Genomic DNA, 26164 nt, shown 5'->3' on the forward strand with positions numbered 1-26164 from the left:
TTAGCCCTTTTTATTTAAACAGGTGAAAACTTGAAGAGCAGAAAATAACACTATTCGCAAATGTCTAAAAAAACACACCCACAATTTCTTTTACCTAAACTGCGCTAAAATTCATCAAGAAGGATCGTAAATCATATTCCTCGAAAATCGTTATCGTTATGACGAACACTTTTTACGTTTTTTATTGGTCACAAAAAGAGCAAGTCCAATAAAAAATACGGTCTGACCCTGAGAAATATACCGTACATTAAACGACGAATTATTCATATTCGTCGATTTTGATATTCGGTTTGTTATTAACTCGCTACTTTCCTACAAGACGAGCTAATTTTATGTTCTCATCTTTATTGGATTATTTATAAAATAAGGTTTAAACAATAAAGTTCAACAACAATTTTCACCATATTGATTTGCTTACATGGTAACTACACGCGAACTACACATTTGCTACATATTAATCGTTAATCGTTCTCTGTCCATGATCAGAAATTATATTCCTCGATTTTTATATTCGGTTTAAGGTTTAAACAAATAAAGTCAGAGCATTAAACCTAAGTAGGCATGAAATGAAACGTCAATTGATCCTTTAAGTTCAAAGGAGCTTCCCAAAATGCGGTAGCAATATGTACAATTTAACGGAATGTATTTTTCATGGGTATTTTCCGAAATTTTGTTTAGTTTACATGTATTTCATTATAATCAACTGTACCGACACTCAAATATTTAAATTTATTTTTCGAATTCATGCCAAAATAACGGCTGCCTGGCCCAATCTGCGCTGGTGGTAAAAAAAAAGAGGTAGGGACAATGAGGAAAAGGCCCAGCAACATTACATGATTTTATTAACCTCATCTCACCGTGTTTGATCTGCTGAGAATGCTTAGAAGCCTTGTTAACAGTATGGTTGCTAACAACTGGGGTGTCTAATATGCGCTGTAGATTGTGAGGCCTTTTTCTGTTTTCCATACCTTTTTTTTTTACCTTGCAAATGGGCATATTGTAGCAAGAACAAAAAAAATTTAAAATCTTCTTATCCTGGAGGGATTTTTCATCGCAACAATGTCTCTACTTTCCCACTTTCGTCGCATTCCTTACTTAAAAATCGTTATCGTTTCAAAAATGTATTTTAAAACATGTTGCTGCAGCAACATGGATGTAACCACTTAAGTTTTTTCCGTTGGCAACATTAAATTTGTATGGCCAGCAACATTGAAAAATAAGCAACATTCTGCATACCCTAGGGAAAAGCATATTATAGAACTGAGGAAATGTTTGTCATCTAGCTCCAATACATATATGCGGAAACTAGCCAGTCTCTGTTTTAAAGCTTTCACAACGAAATTTTGCAGCTTATTTTCTTCTTACAGAGACCAAGAATATGTATTGAGATCGAGATTTTTATACAGGACACTAATCAAATGCATGAATAGGTCTAAAACATATCAATCTGGAAAAAACTCATTAAACACGCTTAAAAACAGCTTTGATATCTTCATATTAAATTAACGAAATAGGGTATACAAATGTCTATACTCAGTTGACAAGCAACGTCTTCAAATACCAGCAATATGTTAGAAGTGACGTTGCAACTGTTTTTCGTGAACCTTTTTGTTGAAATCTTTTTAGACACAACACAATAAAAGGGAGTACTTCAAGAGCATATCTTGTGGGAAATTCATTCATCAATGGAATAAAACTATGTGTGAAGAGCTGAAGGTTCTATGTAGCTAGTAATATTCGACCGAATATCAAAAACAACGAATAAGTATTATGGAATTTCAATTCGTCAGTATATTTACGGTATATTTTTCAAATGAAACGGTATATTTAGGTATATTTCTGAGGGTCGAACGGTATATTTTAACGATAAGTCCGCGGTCACACTGCAAGCCAGACAGCGGGCTGCTGCGCCGCCCCCAGTGTCCCCCATCGTCGCTGCGTGTGCGCGTCTTTTATAAAATACAAGATTTATACGCGGTGCATAAATGAAAACCATATTGTAAATCGAGATTTGTATTGTATTAGGACTTTGGGGTAATAGTGATTAGGGAGTGTGTATAAATCGATTGGCAACCGAAAAAGGACCGTAAGCAAACGTGTGTGTAAATCCATAAAGCAAAAAAACTACTCTCAAAGAAAAAGCAAAACAACAAGGTGTATCGGCAGCGCGCGGCATCTTTTCGACATCGCTAACGGCAGCGCTGCGTCAGCGAAAGCAATGGAATGGAAACGAAACCAAAGCCATCCACCGTCGTTTCTGTGACCAAGCCAACTGCGACGCCGGCGTCAACGGCGGATTTCTTCGGATGCTGATGGACTAACGATGTTTCGGCGGGGTTGGTGCGGTGATGGTGATGCTGCTGCTGGCGGTGGTATTGGTTTTGGTGCGGTGGTGTTGCTTGGTTTCTGTGTAGACGCCCAAAATACCAACTAGTAGATTCGCAAGAGAAACTGTAAAATAACTGCACTCGAATGATGTTTCGAGGTCATCACCTGCTCCTACTCCTACAACTCGTTCTCCGTCCAAGAGCAAACAATTTAATGGTAATGAGCGTATATACCCCTCTTCCAATGGCCTTGGTTGTCGATGCGTTTCTGTGTGATTCCAATTAGAATATTTGATTGGGAGAGTGTGATGCTAGATAGAGAGTGAGAGAGAGCAAGAGCGTGGTGCGGTGAGGTGCTACTGCGGCTGTCATATCGATCCGTATCCGCACTAGAGCACACAGTCTTTGGAGGCAACATAATCCACCGGGGCGGGATTAGGGTTACTCGAACGTGCCGCATCCGACGCCCACGCGCAGTTTTAACTGCGACGCAGGCTCCTGCATTACCGGTCACCGGTAATTAGCCGACAAGGCCGGCAGAGCTGTCGCGTCTCGTTGTGACGGCAACGACGCTGCCTTCTGATTTTGCCGCAGCTGCAGCGGCGTGAAAGTTCAGACTCATTAAATGCAGCTGCGCCACAGCAGAAGCCCCAGCGCCAATACGCAGTGAAACTTCCATCAAAACGGTACATACTGGCAGCAGGCACCGCGGCGGCAGCAGTGCTGTCATGAAATTTCCATAAAAAAGCCAAAAACTAAAGACCAAAAATAAAACGATTATGTAAATCAGATTAATTCCGTGATATAATTGACAAATATACCAAAATAATAATATATGTTTCCGCATTCTGCGCGGGAGGAAATTGCTGAAGAAGTCAAGTTATTCAGGAAAACCCTAAGAAGAGAGGAGAAAGTTATTGTGCGAAAAGTAATTTCCAAAGTGACCCCAAAGCAGAGCAGAATAACAGAAGCTAGATTATAAAATGGACTATTAGTAACTAACAATTTTACGATACCAAAAAACCATGACATTCTCTGGGAGAAGTGAAAGATTTTGGCGTTTAACTTTCAATTTAACCTAAACCGAAACCACAACTGCTTAAAAACTGCTTTGACAGATGTTTAGAAACTTTTTTTATTATTATTATAATTATTATTTACCATTTTAATAGCTTTTCGGGTCGTGCAAACGTCTTTAAGGGCAAAGCAACTAATTACTTATTTAAATGTACAGGAATATAAAACGGCCAAATTCTGGCGAAAACAAAAAGCTAAATTGGTTACACTGATACCGACAGCAGAGCAATCCATGGCCGCTCTCTCTCCCACTCTCTCTCTCCGTCTTTTGTGCGAGAAAGTGTTTGTAAAACCCACAAAAGATTTAACCATAAACAACAATAATGCTAATGAAACCAAGCGTGAAGCTTTGTAAAGCTTTCTCAATAGTAGTGCGTTTTTGTTTTTACCGTTTCAACATTTATTTTTTAAAGTGCAGCAACAAAAAAATCAAGCAAAAAAAGGAGGAGCAGCAGATTAAGTGAAAAGTTTTTACTAACAGCCAAACATAAAGTTAGCAACTCTGTCAACCGCAGCGCAACGGCAACGGCAACGCAACGGTAAACTAAGCAGCGGCGTCAGCATCGACGTCTGCCAGCGGTCGCGCTGGCAACAAAATTGAGGTATGTGTTCCTTCCATTCTTATAAGAATCTCATATTCCATATACCAAACATACATATTTACTGTGTGTTCTCTTTCACACACACAGGCACACAAACACATGTGTATACTTGTACTGTTTAGTTTGTAATTTTGCCAAATTGTGGACACAGCACGGCCAAAATGTAATGAAAACAGCACACAATGAAATTTAAAATGTAGTTCAAAGTTTGGACAGCGCGGTTACAGCCAGCCAGGCAGGCAGGCAGCAGAGTTATGGGCGAGATCAACCATAGAAAATTATTCACAGTGTCAGGGACCAACATAATGGACAACTTACTCATAAATGGAAAAATATGTTAACTTTGGTGATGAATCTTTTGATACCCTTGAATATCGATTGTTCTTATAAATGTTTCAAATGGTTTTTGGCTAGAAAAAGGCTATCTCTCTTAGTTTTCATGTCATCAAGTCATCTGAAATCTTTATATTTAATCAATCCTATTTTCTACTTTAAAAGATCAACCCCTAAATTCAATTCAATATCCCCCGAACTGAAAAGCTGTTAAAGTCATCCCCAATATTAAATTTTAAACTCCCCGAAAAACGTGTGGCAACGTGTGAATGATTTTGCAAATTGAAATGAAAATTAACGTTTAGCGAAATGAGAAATGGAAAAAAAGCGAATGGAGACGAAGAAGCAAAGCAAATAACAAGAAGCGACAGCAAAGGCAACAACAGCCATGGCAGCAGGGGAGGGGTAAATTAAAAAAAAAAAACACAAAAAGTGATAAAAATAGACAAATTTCTGCTGATGCGCTCTGGTTGACGGCGCCAGCGGCAGCGGCATAGGCAGAGGCAATGGTTGAAAAGTAGGTAAGGTGGGTGGCAAATGGGGGATGGCCGACGCCTGCCTGATGGCTGGGATAGCTGGATAGCTAGATAGCAAAACGAGGGTCGCTCCCAGCCATCGGTAGGCAGGGAACGAACGTCAGCACCACGGGAGAGGAAACTGTTGTATGAGCAGACAGTGGCAGTGTCCATGTCCAGGCATTCTTGCTTTCCTTTCAATGCCCATTTCCTATCATGGAGAAAACTTCCGTAGTCCCAAGCCCAGACTCAAGCACTTTCGAGGGTTAGTTATTTTTGGGGCAACACAGCCCCAGCCGTGAAGCGGGGTACCCAAGGGCATGTTGTGTATGATTCCAGAAGGAAGGAAGATTTTTCTTAGAAGTAATCAAACTTAGTGATAATTCAAAGCAAGTAAAGTGAAGTTAATCACAGTTTTTGGGCTGAGAAAAAACACGCTTAAAAGATGACACTCTCAAGGATAGCGTGTATTCCCCATAAATTAGCTCATGGGTGGACACGCTAAGATCTAATCGGAGAGGACCCCCCGCCTCTTTTATACATATGTCAGAGAGGCGTGAGAGAAAATGTCAAGAGACATCTGTCCAAAAAGGCAGAAACTTTGAAGGATTTTCCATTTGGCCAAAGAGGATGCTGATGTGCTGCCTGTGTGTATTGGCAGATTCCCTCGCACACACAGACACACAAAGTGTTACACGCATAATACACATGCAAATGTCAAAGTTGCCGCCAGGCGACGCGACATGGCTGTCGACGTCCAACCACCATCACCAATCTCACCTACACACAGCCTGCCCCGCCACTCCGCCAACCTTCGCACCGCCTGTGGCGACGACCATCGGCGAGTTTTAGCGGATTTTGTTTGTGCAGGAATGAAAATCGTTGCTGCTGGCTGCGCTGCTTCTGTATTGGTTTGCTATTGTCCCAAGGTATATTTAAGCAGAAGGTAAGGTGCACTGGGAGAGAGAGTGAAAGCCAGAATCTTTTACCGTTACAGTCAAGAGAGATATCGATACTTCGAATAGAAGTGTTATCTTCCAGACTTGGGTTGCAATATGGGGGCATTAACTGCTACCTTATTATATGTATATACCTTGATATTGTTTGCGTTTTTGTGTGTTGTGTCGTGTTGTCTCTTCTGCCATTACACGCGTGTTCTCTTTTAGTTGGTTGGGGAGGGCTAAGACTGTTGTGGGGTGGGTGGGTGTTGGGGATTGTGGAACTTTGAAAACTCACCACCATCTTTACCTATTCCCCCCCTCGCTCTCTTCAGCTTTGCTCTCCCTCTGCCACCGCTCTTTCACTCTTTCTGCCTCTCTCGCTACACGTGTTTGCGTGTATTTGTAGTCAGTTTTTTGTATTGCATATTTTTTGCAGGCACTTAAAATTTGGAGCATTCTTACTGCCTGCTGCGCGGTCTGTTGTTGGCTGATGAAGAAACTGCAGAGAAGGAAAATGAGAAAAAAAAGAAAAAGACAAAAATTGCTGCACTACTTCACACGTCTGTCGCTCTAGCTCTCTGCCAGTGTTCAAACTCTCTTTACCGCGTCTCTTCATCTCTCCCGTGGCCATAAGCGGCAGGAATTACAACAAGAAGCGAACACTAGCCACGATTACCGAAACTTTTGATACCCTCTGCTGATCTACAACTTTGTCTCTTACCTGCAAGTGCAAAGTCTTGCTCAAAACCATCAGACTCTCGAAGACAGAGAAGTACCCTCTCTGAATAACAATGGGCCACAGAATAGCGGAACATGGCAAAGGCTTCGTCTCTTTCTCTCTCTTCTCTTTTCCGTGCAGCTTTAAGAAGCTTTGCACTTGTTCTCGGGCGTTTGTGTGTATGCGTGTTGCTGCTTATTTGTGTGTGTTGATTCCTTCTTTGTTTATGCCCAGACACATTCTCAATGCACACGCAAGGCACCAACGCACGCACGTACGCACCCAGCTCCCTCCACACTCCACACTCCACTCAGCCGCTATTCTCTACTCTCCACGCTCCTTCTCGCTCTCTTTTGTTTTTGCCATTGTGTTTTCATTGCCTAATGCAGCCGGCAAACACTCTCTCGCGTGAGAGTGTGTTCACACTTGCGTTTGTATATGTACGTATGATATTTACCGGAAGATTTACTGAACGATTGGATTGACAGGCATTTGAATTCATTCGTTTAAATACGCGTAGAGTATAGCTTTACAGAATGTTTCACTGTATTCACTGCTTAGTCACTTGCACAAGCAGTAGCCAGTGGAAGCGGCTGTAAAATGCTCAAGAATTTGCTTTTGAAAGGAATTTTCATTAAATTTTTGCATAGAATACAGCAAAACTAATAAATTATAGGATACATTTGCAAATGAAGGGCAAGCAGAAATGAGCTTATAGGAATTTCGAAACCCTGTTACATTTCCTGCCCAGCAAAGCTTAATAAAATATGCAGCTTTCGAATGCTTTCTGAACACGGAAGAAGTTTTCAGTTCGATCAATGAATGAATTGGAAGCTGTTGGAAAATCTGTAAACTTCTGATTTGCTGCATGGACAAAACTTTTTTTCCAGATAAAAGGAAATAAAATAAATATATATAACAGTTTCGGGCAGCAGCAGCAACATTCTTTGCATACATATTTCCTCCGGTTCTCGGGCACTTTTCTGTTGTTTCCTTCCCTTTGCCCTGCCGTTCTCCCCTCCGTTTTGGTGCGGCCAAGAGTTTTCATGCTTTTGCCACATTCCATTAGATGTAATAAATACCAAAATGCAACAAAAAGAAATTAAAAATGCAAAGGAAAATGAAAAGTGAAAGAGAAAGGAATGTAATGGCAAAGAGAGAGTAGGAGCTCTCTCACTCTCCAAAAGACTACTCCGAAATTGGTTAAAAATGTCAAATGAGCAAACATTCATCCTTTTGGCCTTTTGTCCCGTCCCGTCCCGTCCCCTTTCATCAAAAGAGAAAGCAAACAAGAACAAAGCTTCTCCCTCTCCCTCCTCCCTCCTACAATTGGAATTTTCAGAGTAGCCTTGACATTATTTTATATGCGAATACAGGCGCTTGAAGTACAGTCGGAACATGTACAAGGGGAATCCCTACGAATCCGAGGAGCACTGCCGCATGATGCGCGAAAGATCTTTGGCAAGATCCACAAAAGAAGCCAAACGGAAGGTCTACCGAGGAGGAATCCTCCAATTAAACCTTCCGACGGAATGGACTTCTCCCCTTGGACTTCAAAGAGGAAGAACCTGTCCATGGGTTATCTTTGGAAGTTGGACCTCAGAACCTTTTATGAACTGAAACGTGGATAAACTTTGCGTCTAAAAAGCTTCTAAGCGAAATACTCATATTTGTTGGCATTTTTCGATAGATTTTCGAATGAATAAACTAAGAAAAAATCTCCTTAGATAAAAAAAACATTTACAATCTGCAAAGTCGATTATAAAATGCAGTAATTCGAATATCTAGAGTATCTGTAAGTGACAGAAGCTGATCTGTTCCGCTTTTGAGGCTTCATCCGTAATGCTCCTGCTCGTGACGAGCATCATCGTTTTGTGGTATATCGTTCCATTAAAATGGTATGTCATCCGTTGCCATAAAACTTTATTTTTGTTTTTCCTGCCGCAACTTTTGCCTTGCTTCTCTCCCTTTCTCCTTCCTTTCTGCTTGTCCTGTTGCCTGGTGGCATGGCATTGGCCTTTTAGTTAGCACGACGGCCGCTGTCTTCCCTCTGCTTTCCTGATGGCATTGTTTTTATGACGCGCAACCCCAACCCCATACCCCCCCATACAAAACGAAAAAGGACAAAAGGATATGTGCGTGTGTGTGGCACAACTTTGTTGGGGGCTTAGCTTTTTTGTTTGATTTGGATTCTGATTCTGATCCTATTCCATATCCCCATCCTTCATTAAGCACTCGAGAGAGCGGGAACGGCTTTTCTCCTCTCTCTCCTGTTTTTTGTCCGTCAATCTGCTGTCTGATAATGACAGGCTGTCTGTCGTATGCAGATAGATCTAGGCTGTGATTCATCCGAGGCGCGGGAAAGCAGCTTGAGGTACAAGGAAATTGATGGGAATTTCCTGTTTGCGAAAAATGATGTCGGTTCTTCCTTTCGATGCGAATGTTTCTGATGTCTACGCTCGTGTTGAATACTCTCTCTCCCTCTCTCTCTCTCTCTCTATTTTTGCGTGCCACTCGCTACGAATGTGGCCGTTCGTTTATGGTACCTAAGAACACTCTGAATGCACTCTGTTTTTCATAATTATACACAGCCCAAATAGCCCATGTGCCCCATTAGTAGGGGCAAGGGGATGACTACACATTAGCGGCTCGTTGGCCAAATCTTTGCCTACTCCGCCTACCACCGCCCACTCCGTCCACCGAGGGAGTGTGTGTTGTTTACCTTTCTCAAAGCGCAGGCTCCACATTTTTATCATGCCTCCACATGGGGCACACGACCCGCCCTTGTAATAAACCGCCAAAACGTCGTCATTTCTATTATATATATTTTTCTCCTGCTTTGTGGGTAAAGCAAGTCACGCAAGTACCTGAAAATTACGGCGGGGAATCAGGGGCTGTAGACCGAAGGGGGGGAGGGTGGTGCAATTAACCCCAAAGGTAAGTAGGAGGAAAAATGTAATTTTCTTGGTTCCTTTTGCTCTGCAGAAATTGAAGCATTTAATGGCTGTAAAACACCATTCCAGCACGTAATTTAAGAAAACCTCTTGAAAATATCGTAATAATATGGTTCTTGGGGATTGCTCCTTCACCATCTCCGTGGATTTCCTTTATGCGTTTATGAATTCCTCACCAAATCCTTGTCAATGGCCTCGATCTCCTCCTTTGTGGCACAGCACTGCCATGACTCCTTCACGCAAAAGTGGTAGATGGTCTCGTGGAAATAGTTCTCACCCGGCATGACGATGATGGTGGGGAACATGGTCTGATTGCAGGCATCGGGAAAGCCCATCAGCTGCAGCACGTAGCCGCTGTGCTGCCAATATCGTGTGCAGTTCTTGCCCATAATGGGATCCTCGCCATGCGACTCCTTGGGGAACTTGTTGGCCGTGGAGAAATGCAGAGCCGGCTGGTTGCTGTAGATGTCCATGAAGCGTCCGGACGGACAGTGCAGGAAGCGTCCCAGGTATCGTGTGTTCAGATTTGTGAGGCCCTTGGACAAGGCATACGTCACGTGGTAGCCGGGCACGGGCATGTCCTTGAACTGCCGCACACGATCCCCCATAAAGACGGGCAGACGCAGATCGTAGACGGAGTTATCCACGGACTTGTAGCCGCCCGTGGGCAGGAGATTGTCGTCGGTGCTCGTTTCGATTATCTCGTTGCCTTCGATGAAGAAGCGATGCTCGAAGAGACCCTCAACGCCGGCCTTGTGACCCGCCAGATTGAAGTACGTGTGATTGCTAATGTCCACCGGAGTGGACTTGTCCGATGTGGCCTCGATCCGGATAAACAGACGACTCTCGTTGTCGATGGTAAAGTGAATCATGACAACCAGGCGGCCGGGAAAGCCCTCGTGTCCCTCTCTCGAGACATGTCGCAGTGTGATCCCATCCGGACGCATCATATGCAGGTCCCAGATGACTTTATCGAAGCCAATAAACCCACCCTCGATGTTGTGCTTCTGGTCGAGATTTTTCGAAACGATCACACGGTGCTCCTCCAAGATGAACTCTCCGTTGCTGACCAGCCCGGTCACACGGCCCAAAGTGCAGCCAAACTTCAAGTCCTGGTGCTTCAGATACCCGGCGACATCATCGAAGCCCAGGACCACGTCCGCCATCTGGTGGTAGGCATCAGGCACTCGAAGACTCTGAATGGTGGCCCCCAACGTGATGATACCCACGGACAAATGGTTCGTATTCGACATGGTATAGCGGCGTATCACTTGGGCCTTGTTCGTAAACGGATTTGTGGCAATGCCAAAAATGTCTTCAACAATTTTAACCATGATTTTATTGAGACGAGACTTTTTCCATTGAAACTTGTAATTTTTCGAATTCGAATTTAATTTTATTTGAGTTTGAATTTGAATTAAAGATCCAAGGTCCCACATCGGTGTATAAATTTCGCATAAGCGAATGGAAGCACAAACGATAGAACCACAAGAAGATATCGAAATTCTCTTGAGGGAGAAATGCTCTAGATTCCACTAGAACCATGGCTTTGTACACTTTGTAGAACTCAAAAAAGAATCACAGAATAAAATCTGGAGGCATGAATGGACTCGCTTTATCGTTCTTTCCAATGCAAAGTTCGTGCCGTATCACCATTGCAATGAATAAACGAATGATTGATTAAATGAATGATTCATTGTAATTGAGTTATCGTCCAATCTATAGATGTTAATGGCACCCATCAGGGGTTATTTGTTTGCTCCACGGATTCCCTCGTCGTGTTGTTGAGTGCATGCCACCTGTTTGTACGGCGTGGACTTGCAACGGAGTGGCGTCGAATGGAGTTATCTTATCGCCAGGCCCCACAGGCGGCAAGCCAAATAAGAAGCAGGGGATCTATGTTTGATTTACGAGTAAACGAGTGCCAAACAGAAACAGAAACAGAGAAAGTAATCAAAACAAACCAGAAAAAAACTCTTTGGACTTTGGTAGATAATTATTCGGGCAATAAGCGGGCCATGATTATATCATTTATAATGGCAATTATATCGTTTATTTATTATTGCTAGAATATTAGAATATGAGATCTGACTTGTCATTAACCATCATCAGGCTTGTGAAAAGCCAAAGACCTCTTTGGGAGGTCATCGACAGCCTTTGAACACTTTGCAACACTATTCCTAACAACACTATTCCTGGATGAATATCATGATCCGCGAATATTTATGGATTTGTAAATATTCCTTAAAGGAATAATCTTTGAATACTCCACAAAATGTTCATAAAGGTTCCACTGCTTTTCTCATGGGGAATCATTTTATCCCAGAGTTCATTTCCTTTAAACTCGATTTTAAAGAAGTCTCTGACCAGCGACCAGCAGCTGCATTGCGTTTGGACAATGCCTGCCTCTGATGGCCTTCTAATGGCCGTCTCTCTCTTGAATAGAGAAAATTGCTCAGCCTCGCTCGCACCTGCCCTCCCCTGATGGGGGCCATGTCATGGCTCATTGGCCACACGGCAAACGGAGTGCAAAATGAATGCAAAATCATGGCCAAAGCCCACCCTCCCGCCCCCATTTATTGTTCGTTGGGCCAAAGTTCATATCGAAGGCCAATGCCAATGGTTTTTATGGCCTTTGGAACTTTTAGTTGATTCACCTTTCATATTTCGCCTAGACATGCTTGGCTTTCGCAAAACCGTTTCCCTATCTGATAAGAAAAGTCAGTTATAAAAGAAAATGTTTTATAGGCATTGCCTGTCACTTGAGGCAGAGTCCAGCGTTGGTTGGAATCATTTTGTACATTTTAGACGGGGGTTGATCTATGATTTTGTGGTGCCTTTCGTTTAGGGGAATGTTTTTTAGTGGTACGCAAAAGAATACTCTAAATATTATTAGAAAAACGGTAGAAAATACCAGGAAATTACTATAAAATACCAGAAATTTCAAAATAATCTAAATAAAAATGCTTGGTAGAATTCCAAAAATATATGAAAATTTGAAGAACAATACTAAAAACTATACCAGAAAATATCAAATAAAATACCAAGAAAGAATCCCCAATATCTTTTAAGTTGTGGCACGAGTTTTCCCAGATACCAGATCATGGAATGGAATTCTGTTGCATCATTCAAGAGTCCAAGAAATGCCACGCATAAACATATGTACAACAGATTTTCAAGAGTCCGCTAAAAGGTTTAGCCATCGAAAGATTAAAGAGCTTTAATTTTTTTGGTCTTGTACGAAAGTCATGTGGAAATTGTACTATTTTTGGACTTATCGCTTAGTCGTATTACTATACTTCACTAATAACACAGATTATACGAGTATATAGGGGGCTGAGAGAGAGAGAGAGCTTTTACCTCTGGATCTATATGTATTAACGGAAACATGTGCAAAATCGAATGCTCTTTTATTTGCGTGTTTATATTGAGTGTCGTGTGATTCACCGGAAAATTAAACGCTTACACATGATTATCCGATGCCCGATGGTGGCCTCAATGGCATCATTAGCTACAATATCTGTACACACGTACATATGTAAATTATTCTGCTTTATGTGGTGTTTCCACCTCTCGGCTCTGGCTTTTCCCCTGTCGATTATGCTTTGCTTTGCATTCAATCGAATGGGGGACCTCAACCTCTGCCTTGTTTGCATATTTTTGCCTGGATTCCATGAGATTGAAGCACTGAAACATTCCTAGGGCTGCATTTGTGACTTTGATGAGGCTAAACCTTGGAACACTCATAATTAAAAGCATTAGCACTGATTTAATGCACAGCTCAGTCTTGTGTGGAGTCTTGTCGTATATTTGGAATCGATCTCCGTGTAGAGTGATTTTATTGTATTAATAATTCACGATTTATAGTCACATCTTAGAGAGGCGGAGAAGGTTTACGCTCTAGCCTGTTGCCCCCCAAGATCTGCTTCTGTTTGTCCATATTTCTGTGAATAGTGGCTTAACTGTAAGTAGACTTTTCAGCAATTGGATAGTAGACCCAGTGCCGGATCAACCCTCAACAGGGCCCTAGCAGCCATGATTGGATCTAATTGCGAAAAGAATAGTTCGACAGATCATTGATCCGAAGAGCTATTTCTGTATTGTATTCACGTAGATTTGGAACTTGCTCCAATTCTCTTGAACAAAAAATACCTAAACTTTTATGGCTTTGTGGATGTCTTCATCGCTTAAAGAAAAGTTGATTGGAAACTTCCACTTCGGGAGCATTTCCGTCCTCGAAATCATCGAACATAAAGCAAAATTCGAGTTTTTGCATTTCATTCGCGATACACGTCGCCTCATAGCGAGTGTATTTTGTGACTCGTCATCAGCAATGCTTTCTAGAGCCGCTAGTATGCACTTTCGTCGCCTTCGAAGCGTGTTTCCAGCGTGTTTCCAGCGTGTTTTTGATAATCAAAGCAAAGTTTTCTCATTGTTAAACTTTGCAACATGTTCTCCAATCAAATTAGGGGAATGCGCGGAGCCGGGCTCAGAATTCTGGCTTATACTTTCCAGACATGTTCGATGCCTTGTCGTAGGATTGTCCTCTACAATGTTCAATACCTAAAACCACAGTCTTCAGGAATATACTTTAAAGTTTGATTCGTATGTATGTTTTCCAACTGAAGAAAAGCTATAAATCTTTGAACATTGTCTCTGTTTGCTGGGCCCCTTTGTCCCCTTAGTAACCCTATAACCGCCCCTATCTTTATCCCTAAACTACAGATTTATTGGTTTTAAACAAAGAAAAACCCTCTCCTTTCTTCCTTCCTTTAACGTTTTCCATGAATATCTCTCTTCGATAGATCTAGAGATCCATATTCTATCTTTCTCTGTGTATTCCATGTGTCCTGCTGTGTCCTATATCTTTCTTTCAATTCATCTAACCATTTTTTTAAACTTAGATTTAATCTTGCAAACTCTTGAATCTTATATTTCATATCACTTATTCTCTTTTTTTGATTGGATTTGCAGATGCCTGGACTTGTGGTCTTCAGACGTCGCTGGTCTGTCGGCTCCGATGATCTCGTGGTGCCTGGAGCATTTCTCTTGACGATACATTTTATATGGTACGCAGATCATCTCTTTACTTCTATATATTTATATATCACTTATATATCTCTCCATTTTTCTCTTTATATATTTTTTTTTTCCGAATCCTCTCATTCTTCGTGTTAATGTGACAGTTTTGTGATTGTTAGCGTCTCGTTGGTTATATTTGATTATAATACACGAATTTTAAGCATAAAACTATTGTTCTATCATCTAATAGGCTACTTGCTAATACTATTTTGTAAGTATTACAAAAATCCCCATTCACTAGACTCAAAACTGGCCCATAGACTCATTTGTCGACGTTTCTTTGTTGCAGTTTCTATATGCGTAGAAATAGGCATCTGTGTGATCTCGATGCGTGGCAGCATTCTGGATGCCGAGGCGCGTAATTCTATCAATATATGGATATATCTCAAGAGTTGTAAGTATTCAAGGAACACAAACCAAGACAAGAAACTTATGAATAATTTTTTGTCTTCCTTCCGACTTCCCTTTTAGTGGTGATATTATTTGATATCGCCTGGCTGACGGTCGGCTCGGTTTGGTTGGGCCACTATTATGCCACATCGCCCATTGATGATCCCAAAAAGGTTTATGTCGGTGAGTGCCTGAGGGGTAATTTATTGACAAACAAAATCATTGAAATTAGTCTTGAAAAATGTTCTGGAAGATGAAGACATCTTCATTTGAAATCAAAGCCAAAATGTTTGTACAATCGCAAGGATGGGGTTTTCAACAGCGAGTGAATATCACTCGTTGCTTTGCTAACGAATGTATCTGTTCATTTATGAATTTCTTGAATTTCCATCTCCAGCCATCATCATTTGCAATTGGGCCCTGGTCTTGATCACATTGATCACCATTTGGTGCACCTTTGATGCCGCCGGCCGTTCGTGGGTGAAGATGAAGAAGTACCAGCGTTCGATGCGCGAAACAGAGTCGCGCTTCAACTACAAGCGCAGCAACAGCATGAATCGCAACTGGCGACAGAGGTGAGTAGATACCTTCCTTATGGAATCGAAGTCTCATTGAACACCTCTTGTATTCCATCATTGACAGAAAAGTGATGCGCGCCTATCAGGATAGCTGGGATCATCGCTGTCGTTTGCTCTTCTGCTGCATGGGCTCAACGGAGCGTAATCGCAACTCGTTCACGGATATTGCCCGCCTGTTGAGCGACTTTTTTCGTGAACTCGATGTGGTGCCCTCGGATGTGGTGGCCGGCCTGGTGCTGTTGCGAAAGTTCCAGCGTCTGGAGCGCGAGGCGATTGTGAGGCAGCGAAAGAACGGCACCTACGAGTTCCTAAGCGGTGTACCCATCACGGAGCGGACACAGTTCCTAGCACTCAACGATGCCAAAAACTATGACTTCTTTCAGACGGTCATCCACTATATGTACTTTGCCCAGGGCGCCTACGGCTGGCCCATGTATGTGATCATCAATCGCACTAAAATGTGGCATCTATTGCCCGAACTGAAGTGAGTTGTATACTCTTTTGAGCAACACTAGGGGGCAAGCCGGCCTCTCGGTCGGTAAAATGCGTTTCCTGCCACTGGGATCCAAGCGGATTGTAGCATTAGGGCACTATACTATACCCTTATCTGGAAAGAGTGGCACGCGGTCATGCGGCAGCACTCCTCGGTCGGTGGAATCATTCGCTTACGAAAGGGAAGGGAAAATGGAATAAAATGTGAAGAGAATACTCTTAAATGGAAGTACTTTTTGGATTTAAAATGCTAAAAAGTATCCGAAACGACTGTCTCTGGGCGTATACTTCTGAAACATCAGAGACCTGTGGGCTGTGAGTCTCCCCGACTCGCCATTATAGAGGGTTTTTACAAGTTTCGTGTGTCGAAAGTTCTATGTTCCAGGGTTTTCTTGTACATAGCCTTGCTTTTCGTCCTATTCGATTACTCAATGTTCATCATTATTGTGTGTTTGCAGATGCTTTGGCTGCTGTTGTGGCAGTGGCGATGACACGGATGTCATCCAGGACAACTGCTGCCTGTGCAACTATGCCGCACTGAAGAAAACCCTCCAGCTGGGCGACATCGACATCGTATATGCCACCTATCATGTGGATGTGGGGGAGACGCCGTTCTTTGTGGCCATCGACTATACACAGCGGTCGATTGTGATCAGCATCAGGGGTACGCTGAGCATGAAGGATATACTCACCGATCTGAATGCCGAGGCGGAGGTGCTGCCGCTGCAGCCGCCGCGTGACGATTGGCTGGGGCACAAGGGCATGGTCCAGACGGCCATTTACATACGGAACAAACTGCTCGAGGAGAATCTCATTGAGCGGGCACTGCAGCGCAACACAGAGCGGCAGACGCACACGTTCGATCTGGTGTTGGTGGGGCACTCGCTGGGCGCTGGGACGGCTGCCATTCTGGCGATACTCCTCAAGCCAGAGCATCCGACGTTGCAGTGTTTTAGCTATTCACCGCCTGGGGGTTTGCTCAGGTGGGGACTAGAAATATCTTCTTCATTTGGCTGTGGCCTTAATTGTTGCATTTTTCAGTATGCCTGCCGTTGAGTACTCGAAATCGTTCATCACTTCGGTGGTGCTTGGGAAGGATGTGGTGCCGCGCATTGGCCTCAATCAAATGGAAGCCCTGCGTGCGGATCTCATCAATGCCATTCAGCGTAGTGTGGACCCCAAGGTAGGAGCAGTATTATCTCCCTCTTAACGTGATTTAAACCCCTGTTGTGCGCCGTTTTTTCGCAGTGGAAAACCATTTCCTGTTCGGTAATTTGCTGTGGCTGCGGACCAGAGCCCACATCTGTGGTGAATATGTCCGGCCAGGACACGCACATCAATCAGTACCAGGAGGTAATCCATCCACCCATCGAATTGCCCCCTCCGCTCCCTCAAGAGAATCGAATAATCAATTTGGCGATAAATTTTTTTGCAGGAGCGTGGAACGGCCCGTTCGACCAGCGCCCATCCGACGGACAGCTCAATAGCTTTAACGCTCCACCAGCCCTTATATCCGCCCGGTCGCATCATACACATAGTGCGGCATCATCCCAAGCCCGATGAGTGAGTAGCTCCAGCTTTGTTGGCCCTGTAGCCTGTCCGTTGATAACAGCCCTAAATTTAGAGGCGGACGCGGACGCTGACGCATCTATTTCCTTCTCCAACCCCTACTGAACCCCACTCTGATCCCAGGCGGACCGAACCGATCCCCTTGTTATGTTTTCGTTTCGTTGTTGTTTCATTTGATTTGAGATCCGCTTCTTGAAGGTTGCGACAAGCCCCATTTCGCTAATACGCTAATTGCTGTGTGATAATGAGCCTCGGAAACGGCATCGGCCTTATCACCGCAGCTCAATGCTGGAGAGATCATCGCTCAAGCTGCGATCTGAGTCACCTCTTCCCCATGACGTCAGAGACGTGCAGCGACTCGCGGGTGCCTCGTAAAACAAGTGAAACGAAAGTTTGCTTTGGAGCTCGATAGATAGACTTGTTTTATTTATTTATTAAAATTGCAGACCACGATAGATCCTAGCCAGAGCCACAAGTCGCTCAGGTTGGAAATAGATTGATAATCTTACAGAACAAATATTTGGCAGGCTTCTGGAACCATCCTCTGCACCCTCTGCGACCTATCCTATACGTATCTGTACGTTATAGCAACCCATTCAGTAATTGATAGTGATATTTCCTGGTCCTGGAGCTGGGTAACTTTTACAATTCTCAGCGGTTGATGAGTATAAATGTCTCTCAGTATATGCTCCTGAGTCCCTTCATTAACTCGAATAAATTCGTGCTTTTTCGCTTCAATGTTGTGCCTACGTAAGACTCACGTGGGTGCACACATTCCTTCAACCTCTACCGGCATGGCATTCTAGTTATAGAATGCTCCCAAAAGAGCGTGTAATCTGTAGTTTGGGGATCAAACCAGCGCATTTTGTGACCCCTAAGGCAGCCCGGCCTCCAATTGATTGCCCCTCCGTGGCATGGCATCCATGGGCAGAGAGTACGACAGAAATCTGTTAAACGAACAATGGGCCCTGCCGCCCCACCAAAAGTTTCTCATTTGTCCTATTTTTTCTTGTTTTGTGCTCAGTTATTGCATATTTTGGTTGTTGAACTTTGTTTTTTTTCGTTTGTGCCCCACTCCTGCCCCAAAAATTCCAAACAAAAAAACTACAAAAGAAAAGGAAAAAAAAAATCTAGAAAATAATGTACGAAAAATACTCATATCTTTCAGGCAAAAATACGACAGTGGTTGGAGGTAGGCACACAATAACACTACACTACACGCACACACACACACACACACACACACACACACACACACACACACACACACAAAACATGCCACATGCCACATGCCACATGCATCCACAAACTTCATAGAAACAAAGTGCATCCTGTGCATCCTATGCATCCCTCCATGCAACCAACAGAATGAACAGAAACCGAAAGAGGAGCTTGAGCAGTGCACTGCAGTAACTTGTCTCTCTTTCTCTCTCTTCCTCCTTATCTCTTTCTGTATATGTCTATGCCACTCTTGCTCGTGTTCGCTCTCTTACACACACACACACACACGTACACACGCACACCCACACATGTACCAACACATACATACAGTTTCTCTCTCTGTCTAGTATTTTCGTTGTTGAATTTAGTGGGAATCCCCCTCCCATCTTCAGAGATCTCCTAGTCATCTTCTGTTTTCCTTAGTGCATGAATGAAACAAAAAGTTAATCGATGCATGCATCATTCCTTACCCTTACTCCTTAGAAAGTGTCTCTATAAGTGTTTCTCTCTCTCTCCCAGCTTGGCTTAGCCTGGAAATACTTTTTCCTTATATATACCCCAATATACATACCAATACCCCATGTGCATGCCAAGAAACCCCAGCATCAAGTTCTAATTTAAACTCTATACTAGAAAAGTAGACTGAATTTAGCCATAGCCACATATTATCCAAATATACAATATATCCAGATACTATTTAACGAATGTGTTGTATTAATGATGTGCTTGAAATATTTTACAGAAATGTGCTAAAGAGTCGAGAGCCCGTATACCAGGCTATTTGGGCCGATTCCACGGATTTTGATGAGGTCCTCATATCACCGGTAATGCTGCAGGATCATATGCCTGACAAGGTTCTGGCTGCACTCAAGAAGGTAATTTCGGAGTTCGACGATGAGCGCACCTCCTCCGTGCACAGCTATTCAACAGCCAGTTGATCGGATGGATCAATGCCAATGCCCCCTCCCGAGGAATGAATTGAATAGACTTTTGATGATTACTACCAACCACCACCTTCCCGTCGTCGTGTTGTCCTATAGCGTATATAGCCTCTAATATGTTTAGTACATGAAGCACCGATCTAGTTAGTTAGCTCGACTGTTGTTGTATTTTTTTTTTTTTGTTGCCTTAGTCTAGTGGTAAGGTCGAAAAGCGTTCGCTGCCCATTACCGAACACCCAAGAAAAACCTCAAGAAACCACTTGAAAAACAAGCCAATCGAACACTTCGGCCCACATATATCATGACAAACTCACAAACATATCTATTTAATGCCTATCTATATGTACAATATGTTTAATTATTTTATAATGCTGTCTAGTCGTAAGGCCGCTTATCGCTTATAATTTGTATGAATTTTGTTCGGCACTTAATTTTGTTTGTATTAATTTATTGATTTTTGCTTGTCGATAGTTAAGAACTTATTCTTTGTTGTTCCTTTTGATACTACAAGTATGTATGTATGTATGTCCAAGAAATAGAAGAGGAGGAGCCAGATTACTTAGCCAAAACTAAACAAAGCACTTGAACCCCTGTCCAATCTATTGTATTTATCGATGGCTGAGAGGTGAGGCATTGCCAATGGAGTTAATCCTAAGTTATAGTACATAATAGTACATGAATATTCGCTTTTGTACGACTCAATTATCTCTTAAGTTTAAAAACATGTAATTTGCATTTCTTTGCGTTTTTCTTTATCTCAATGTTGGTTTTTGTCTTTTTCTTTGTTTTTGGTATGACGAATATATACACATTTGTATGAAAAATATTTATTTTAATTGGGTATGGAGTGCACTCGCTACTCGTTGAAACTCAACGAATGAGTACCTGTTTTGAAGTTTTAGGAATTCTAAATTGTTTTTCATTTAAATTATTATTTGTATCTGCTGAAAGAACACGTGGATACGCAAGAGACGAGCACAATAAACAATAATTGATGCTTGGTATAATTTTCTAATGATTTTTATTGATTTCATTCTTTTGTATTTGATTTGGTAAGTTAATTGAGTTCTCAATCTTTCATTATGCTTTAACCACACTGAATACCACCAATTGAATCACCCAAAAATCACACACACAACAACCCACACATACCCACAGAAACATCTGCTGCATGGGAATGTTTGTAATTGTCGTAAAGCTTTTGAATGGCTAAAAAACAAAAGAAAAGTATACAAATATACTCATATATGCATCTCCGCTACGGTTGAGTTGGGAAGAGGTCTCAGCCATTAGATGATGTGTGCGCTAGCTAGTTGCTAGGTGAGAGAGTAGTGGATCTAGGCTGTAGGTATGCCCCGAATTCCCTGCCCCGCCATGGCCCCACCCCCCGCCCGCCCCTTAGCTGATCTGATCGGATCGGATCGGATCAGAGTATTTATTATATGTAGGTAAATCTACTTGTATCTGACGAACTGTTGCTGTATTCAACGATGAACTTAATTATGTTTGCTTTTTCGTTTGCTTTTTTTTCGACATCGATGTGTCTGTGTGTGTGAAATTGAACCGATAAACGATAACCGATAACAAAATACCATTTGATTTTGTATGTGACCAAACCGAATCGATGATTGATGTGCACAGGTCGTGTCTTGTAGAGAACGTACCGTAAAGGCATGTACAACTCGTAAACGTAATGAAAACACGACAATAACTACAACTACAACTACAACAACAACAATTACAACTACAACTACGACAACACAAAATACAGATACCAGGTACAACCGCCCGCCATCTATGTACTTCTAAAATCTACTAAAAACAAAAATTATCATTAAAAAGACAACAAACTTTTCCATTTTGCTCTCGTTAAAAGTAAACAAATCCAAACACAAATTCTTAAAATATCCCGAATTACAAGTCTCTATCTCTCTCTCTCTCTCTCTCTCTATATATATATATATATGTATACTATATATGTTTCGCTCCCGCTCTCAACCTAACCTTCAAATAAGAAAAACCTATCCATTTTGTAAAACTCTCTAAACATAAATTGAACTCGATGTCTACTATGTACAAGAAAAAGCCAATCTCGATATTGTGTCCTGCACCGATAAGCTAGCACTTCACCCCCCCTTTCCCCCGAAATTTACCATCCATTTAGCAACTGTACTTTAACCCCCGCCCCCCCCCCCCCCCCATAACCACCTATACACACCACTTCAGATTCTTACTTATTTTCAACCAACAATGCAAGGCTTGGCTGTCCTATCGAACATTTTGACGTAACTGTACTTACTCGCTATGCCACTGCATCTGCATCTGCACCAGTCTCTCGCTCGATCCAGCTACTACTACACACTCATCTGTCCAACTGTACATACATATACACGCATCCCCTATCCACATCTACTCGTCTGTTTTCCGCATACATACATACAAATATGTTTAACTACAAGCTGTATAAATCAGGATTGATAATTAATTTTAGTAAGAAAACAAACATAGGCTTAAGATTAACATTTACTTAATATCAGTACACTCATCTGGTATCTCTTGCTGCTCCTTTCCTCTCCCCCTCTCACACACACTCTCTTCTCTCGCTAGGTTGTAACAACGAGTGGGCCACGAAAACCATTACGCCAGACCTCGAATGCATTCTCCACCACATCAAACGAAGGCCAAGATACGGATCAGGAGGCGCCCAAGCTGAGTGGTCACGACAATGAGACCGAAGTGAAGCCGGATCAGGGCCAGACCATCTCGCACCAAACACAGATGCAGACGCAGACACTGCACTGCAAGCGTCCATCGCAAAGTTCCTACACGAACCTGAGCAACTGCCTTCTGCTGACGCCGACGGCCCAGCACAAGCTCTGCCTGGAGACGTCCTTTACCAATGGTTCAGCCAAGGAGCAGCTCCAGGCTCAGCAGCAGCGAATCATATGCACTGTGGGTGGCGGCAGCAAGGCCTCCTCCATAGCGGGCAGCATCTTTGGACGCAGCCAGATGAGCAACAACACAACCACACCGTACGACATATCAAGCGCCCTGGATGACAGCATCACCACGGTGGCCATGCGCCAGAGTCCATCGCTGATGAGTGAGACGGCCACTGTGATTGTGAATGCGGAGAGCGAGAGGGCAGTACCACGGCTGAAAGCGGTGGCCTTCGACATGGCACTGACACCGCCGCCCTCGCTGCCCCTGCTGGGTCGCCAGCATTCGGAAAGGAAGCCTCGTACGCTGCCGTTGGCCCAGGTGCCAGCCCTGCGCAGGGCCTCGGATGCGGGCGTTGATCTGCTCCACGACGATTGGTATGGCCTGGCACCGTTGGCCAGTCCCGAGACCCTCTCGGAGATATCCAGCGTCTCGTCTCGCACCAGTGTGCCCATCAGCCTGGCCAACAGCATCGAGCGGTATCTGCAGCACATGGGTGTCAGCGCCGTCAGTGCTCCAAAGGTACCGCTCGAGGACATATTCGAGTCACAGATGCACACCCCGAAGGTGATGCGCCGTGCGCCCAAATTCACCGAGAACCTGGCCGGCTGTGCCGAGGATACCCGCAATCTGGACCAGTACAAGCGTATGGGCCGCGTCTTTGTCACATTCCCACGCATCTTTCCCGACCAGCAGCCGCACAGCCTGAACTCCAGCGACGACAGCTTCGAGTCCGCCTCGGCCCACAGCCTGCAACGGCTACAGCTGCCCCCATCCGCGACTGTCAAGTGTGGGGCCAGCTCCAAGTCCGCCGACCAGCTGGACGGCGATCAGGAGTCGGCGCGTCAGGCACCGGCAGCCAAGAAGCTCACATTCAGTGACAGCGACATCCTGGCCGAGGAGCACTGCCTGCGCCTGTGTCCGCACTGTCCCTGTGGCCGCGACTCGCAGCGTGGCTGCTGCACCCGATCCGATCACAGCCAGTGCTCCGAAGGAGGGACAAGCGGCACACTCGGACTGGGCTCCACGGACACGAGCTACTACAGCGCCAACTCTTCGCTGGAGCAGTTTGTTACGCCCGGCAGGCACCAGCAGCACCAGCACCAGCAGCAGCAGCAGCAACAGCAACAGCTGAACGGCGTACTCCATCTGGATGAGATTCTCATGCGTCCCGGCGTGCTAGAGTCTCATTTCCCGGTCATCGGCGGCAGTGGTGGCTGCATAGAGACCCCGGCTATTGTGGCACCCGCCTCACCTTCGCCGCTTAGCAATGGCAAGCGGCCGGACGTGGTCGGCGGAAGAGTTCGCAAGCGTCTGTCCTCGGAGGAGTTTGTTTTCACGCGCAGCGAGGATTTACCCACTCTAGTACAAATCGGTGATAGGAGCAATCATAGCTCTCCATCGGGACGCAAACGCAAGGGCTGCGTGTATCCGGCCGGCACCAGCATACGGATCGATGCCCTTGGCGCGGCTGCGTCCTCATCCCCAACGTCCATTAGTAAATTTTCCCGCACTCGCGTGGCCATTGGAGCCGGAGCAGGTGGTGTGGCCAAGAAAGCTGCCACAAATAACGAAAGTAATGTTTAATAGTTGTAAGAAAGCAGTACCTTATCCAGCCGATGCAGACAGATAACCGACAAACCAATCAATATTCCATTGCAATTGCTTTACGAACAACAAACCAATGCGATTAAACAAACAAACAAAATACAACCTAACAATTTTTGCATACCAAATACCTAAGAAGTTTAGCGTTAACACTGGCGTTTAATAGTGAATAAATGCAATATACATATACATATATAAATATATTTTTTTGTGGAGCCAACTGGCTAAATTGAGAAAAACCCTAAGCGATGACAAATTTTAATAAAACGTTTTAAAAAAATTAAAAAACCCGAGTCAAAGTGTTCTTAATGGGAATTATGTCAGAACTAACGATATTTAGCGGAGTACGAAATGAAGTTGGCTGCAAACACACCGACGTGAAGTTGGTCGCGCCACGAGGCCACATCCAAGGGCTACAACTTAACCTCTAATTCATTTATTTACAAATATTTGTATAGGGTCATTTCGATCGGCTCAGGGCCTTGAATATATAGGAATTTATTCGATTTTAGTGTTTTGCAGAATAGCGACAGTATTCGTCTCTGGTGGGCTTCACCTCCCTCGTCGTCTTCACGAATCCGTAGCCCTTTTCGCCATACTCTGAGACCCGCAATTCGCTCCGATTCTAGCGACAGGAGACTTACCCTGCTGGGATCGAATCGATGGGATCGGTGGGGCTCGCAGTGTCCGCGTCGTCTTCCTCACCCCTAATCACCTCTCTCGAAGGTCCCGGCTCTGACGGTGGTTCCAGTCTCAGCAGCTAACAAATATTCTGTAGCTGACCCTGGACAGACTGAGAGCTATACCCCAGCCCAGGATTACAATCTTACAATAAGTAGAACCATATGAAACGTTGCGTTGACAAAAAAGATACAAGAAGGCGGGTAAAAACTATTTTGACACATCTGCAATCTCATATCCTGTAACAAAGTTCTCCAGCAGGAACTGTAAAAAAGTTGATGAATCTGTGTATGGCCTTCCCTGCTTCAAGGGAACATGCAAACTTTTCATCTCCGTTGGCTTAAAGTTTTGTTTCCCGGAGGGTAGAAGGGGGAGTCCCAAGCTGAGTCGAGGACTCCAACCAGTTAAAGTTGAATATCCGAGCACTCGCGTATAATGTGTTGAATAAGTTGTCTCTCCGCCGTGCCGCACGTGGCGTATACTTCATATTTCCCTACTGAATCAGAGTCGCTGTCTGACAGTGTCTATGCGGATGAATGTTGACCTTGCGTTGTCTGGCCCGCGAAGGTTGTTAGAGGTTTTTCGCTCTTGCAACGAAACGAAACAATTGAATTTAAATGCAACTGCCAAATGCATTTGGATTCACCCATCTCTACCTCTCCTGACATGAGCAAAACCCCTCGTGGAAGCCTGCTTCTCCAGCATAGGGCATGGGACCTCCTGGAGCTGTCTGCAAATCTGCACCTGCTGCTCCTTCGATCTTCAGCAGGCATTGAATCCTATCTCAAAACAGTAGCTGACCATCTCATTGGGTGGTTCTATGGTGCATCCCTCCACTATAGAGAGATCCAGGGGCCAGGGTAAAAAATACCACCATTACAATTCCAGGGGCATTCCAATTCTCTCATGTGGATGGGGTTTGGTTTCGCACTCCGTCGTTTTTGGGCATTGATAAGGGATGTCCTTCCTTTCCGGAAGTTGTAAAAACAGAGAGAGAGCCTTGAATGTCACTTAAATATAGCCGTGAAAAATAAACAGTTTATAATGTAATCCATAAATCGTCACAAAAGGACCAAATCCATAAGTGATGAAGAATTCTATATGCCGGAGACTCTTTGTTTTTGGACATTTTTCAGCTTTTTGTGTGTACGTTTTGTGTTATTATAATGAATATTCGGATGGAAGCCAATTTAAT

At 43.7% G+C, this 26164-nt stretch overlaps 2 protein-coding genes across 7 annotated transcripts; one reads left to right on the top strand and one right to left on the bottom strand.

Moving 5' to 3' along the window:
- The first annotated feature begins 1896 nt into the window (after nt 1-1896).
- On the top strand, nt 1897-24522 carry LOC108164307 (sn1-specific diacylglycerol lipase alpha). 6 transcript variants are annotated; one of them, XM_033389696.1, is made up of 16 exons: nt 1903-2544; nt 3818-4006; nt 14442-14536; nt 14654-14760; nt 14839-14943; nt 15021-15122; nt 15337-15514; nt 15582-16001; nt 16468-16992; nt 17051-17192; nt 17258-17362; nt 17445-17572; nt 18747-18770; nt 19542-19674; nt 21382-21518; nt 22348-22437. In XM_033389696.1, the coding sequence occupies exons 3-16, from the start codon at nt 14442-14444 to the stop codon at nt 22352-22354; spliced, it is 2208 nt and encodes a 735-aa protein (XP_033245587.1). In that variant the 5' UTR covers nt 1903-2544; nt 3818-4006; the 3' UTR covers nt 22355-22437. The 6 variants fall into 6 exon arrangements, with proteins under 6 accessions (XP_033245565.1, XP_033245572.1, XP_017155458.1 ...); XM_033389674.1 differs by lacking the exon at nt 21382-21518 and having other exon boundaries at nt 1897-2544; nt 22348-24521; XM_033389681.1 differs by lacking the exon at nt 21382-21518 and having other exon boundaries at nt 1897-2544; nt 3823-4006; nt 22348-24521.
- Nucleotides 9482-10879, bottom strand: LOC108164323 (aldose 1-epimerase). Its single transcript, XM_017299980.2, has one exon. It carries the CDS (start codon nt 10799-10801, stop codon nt 9629-9631), a length of 1173 nt encoding a protein of 390 aa, XP_017155469.1. The 5' UTR covers nt 10802-10879; the 3' UTR covers nt 9482-9628.
- Nucleotides 24523-26164: the final 1642 nt, after the last annotated feature.

Source organism: Drosophila miranda, chromosome XL, assembly GCF_003369915.1.
Source record: "Drosophila miranda strain MSH22 chromosome XL, D.miranda_PacBio2.1, whole genome shotgun sequence".
NCBI classification, from domain to species: domain Eukaryota; kingdom Metazoa; phylum Arthropoda; class Insecta; order Diptera; family Drosophilidae; genus Drosophila; species Drosophila miranda.

What these genes read in the sequence shown, in the direction of transcription:
- LOC108164323 (XM_017299980.2), bottom strand. Translation starts at nt 10,801, where the DNA reads ATGGTTAAAATTGTTGAAGACATTTTTGGCATTGCCACAAATCCGTTT.
- LOC108164307 (XM_033389674.1), top strand. Translation starts at nt 14,442, where the DNA reads ATGCCTGGACTTGTGGTCTTCAGACGTCGCTGGTCTGTCGGCTCCGAT. An exon ending in TTGACGATACATTTTATATG is followed by an intron (nt 14,537 to 14,653) that starts GTACGCAGATCA and finishes TTAATGTGACAG; the next exon opens with TTTTGTGATTGTTAGCGTCT. An exon ending in AGCGTAGTGTGGACCCCAAG is followed by an intron (nt 17,193 to 17,257) that starts GTAGGAGCAGTA and finishes GTTTTTTCGCAG; the next exon opens with TGGAAAACCATTTCCTGTTC.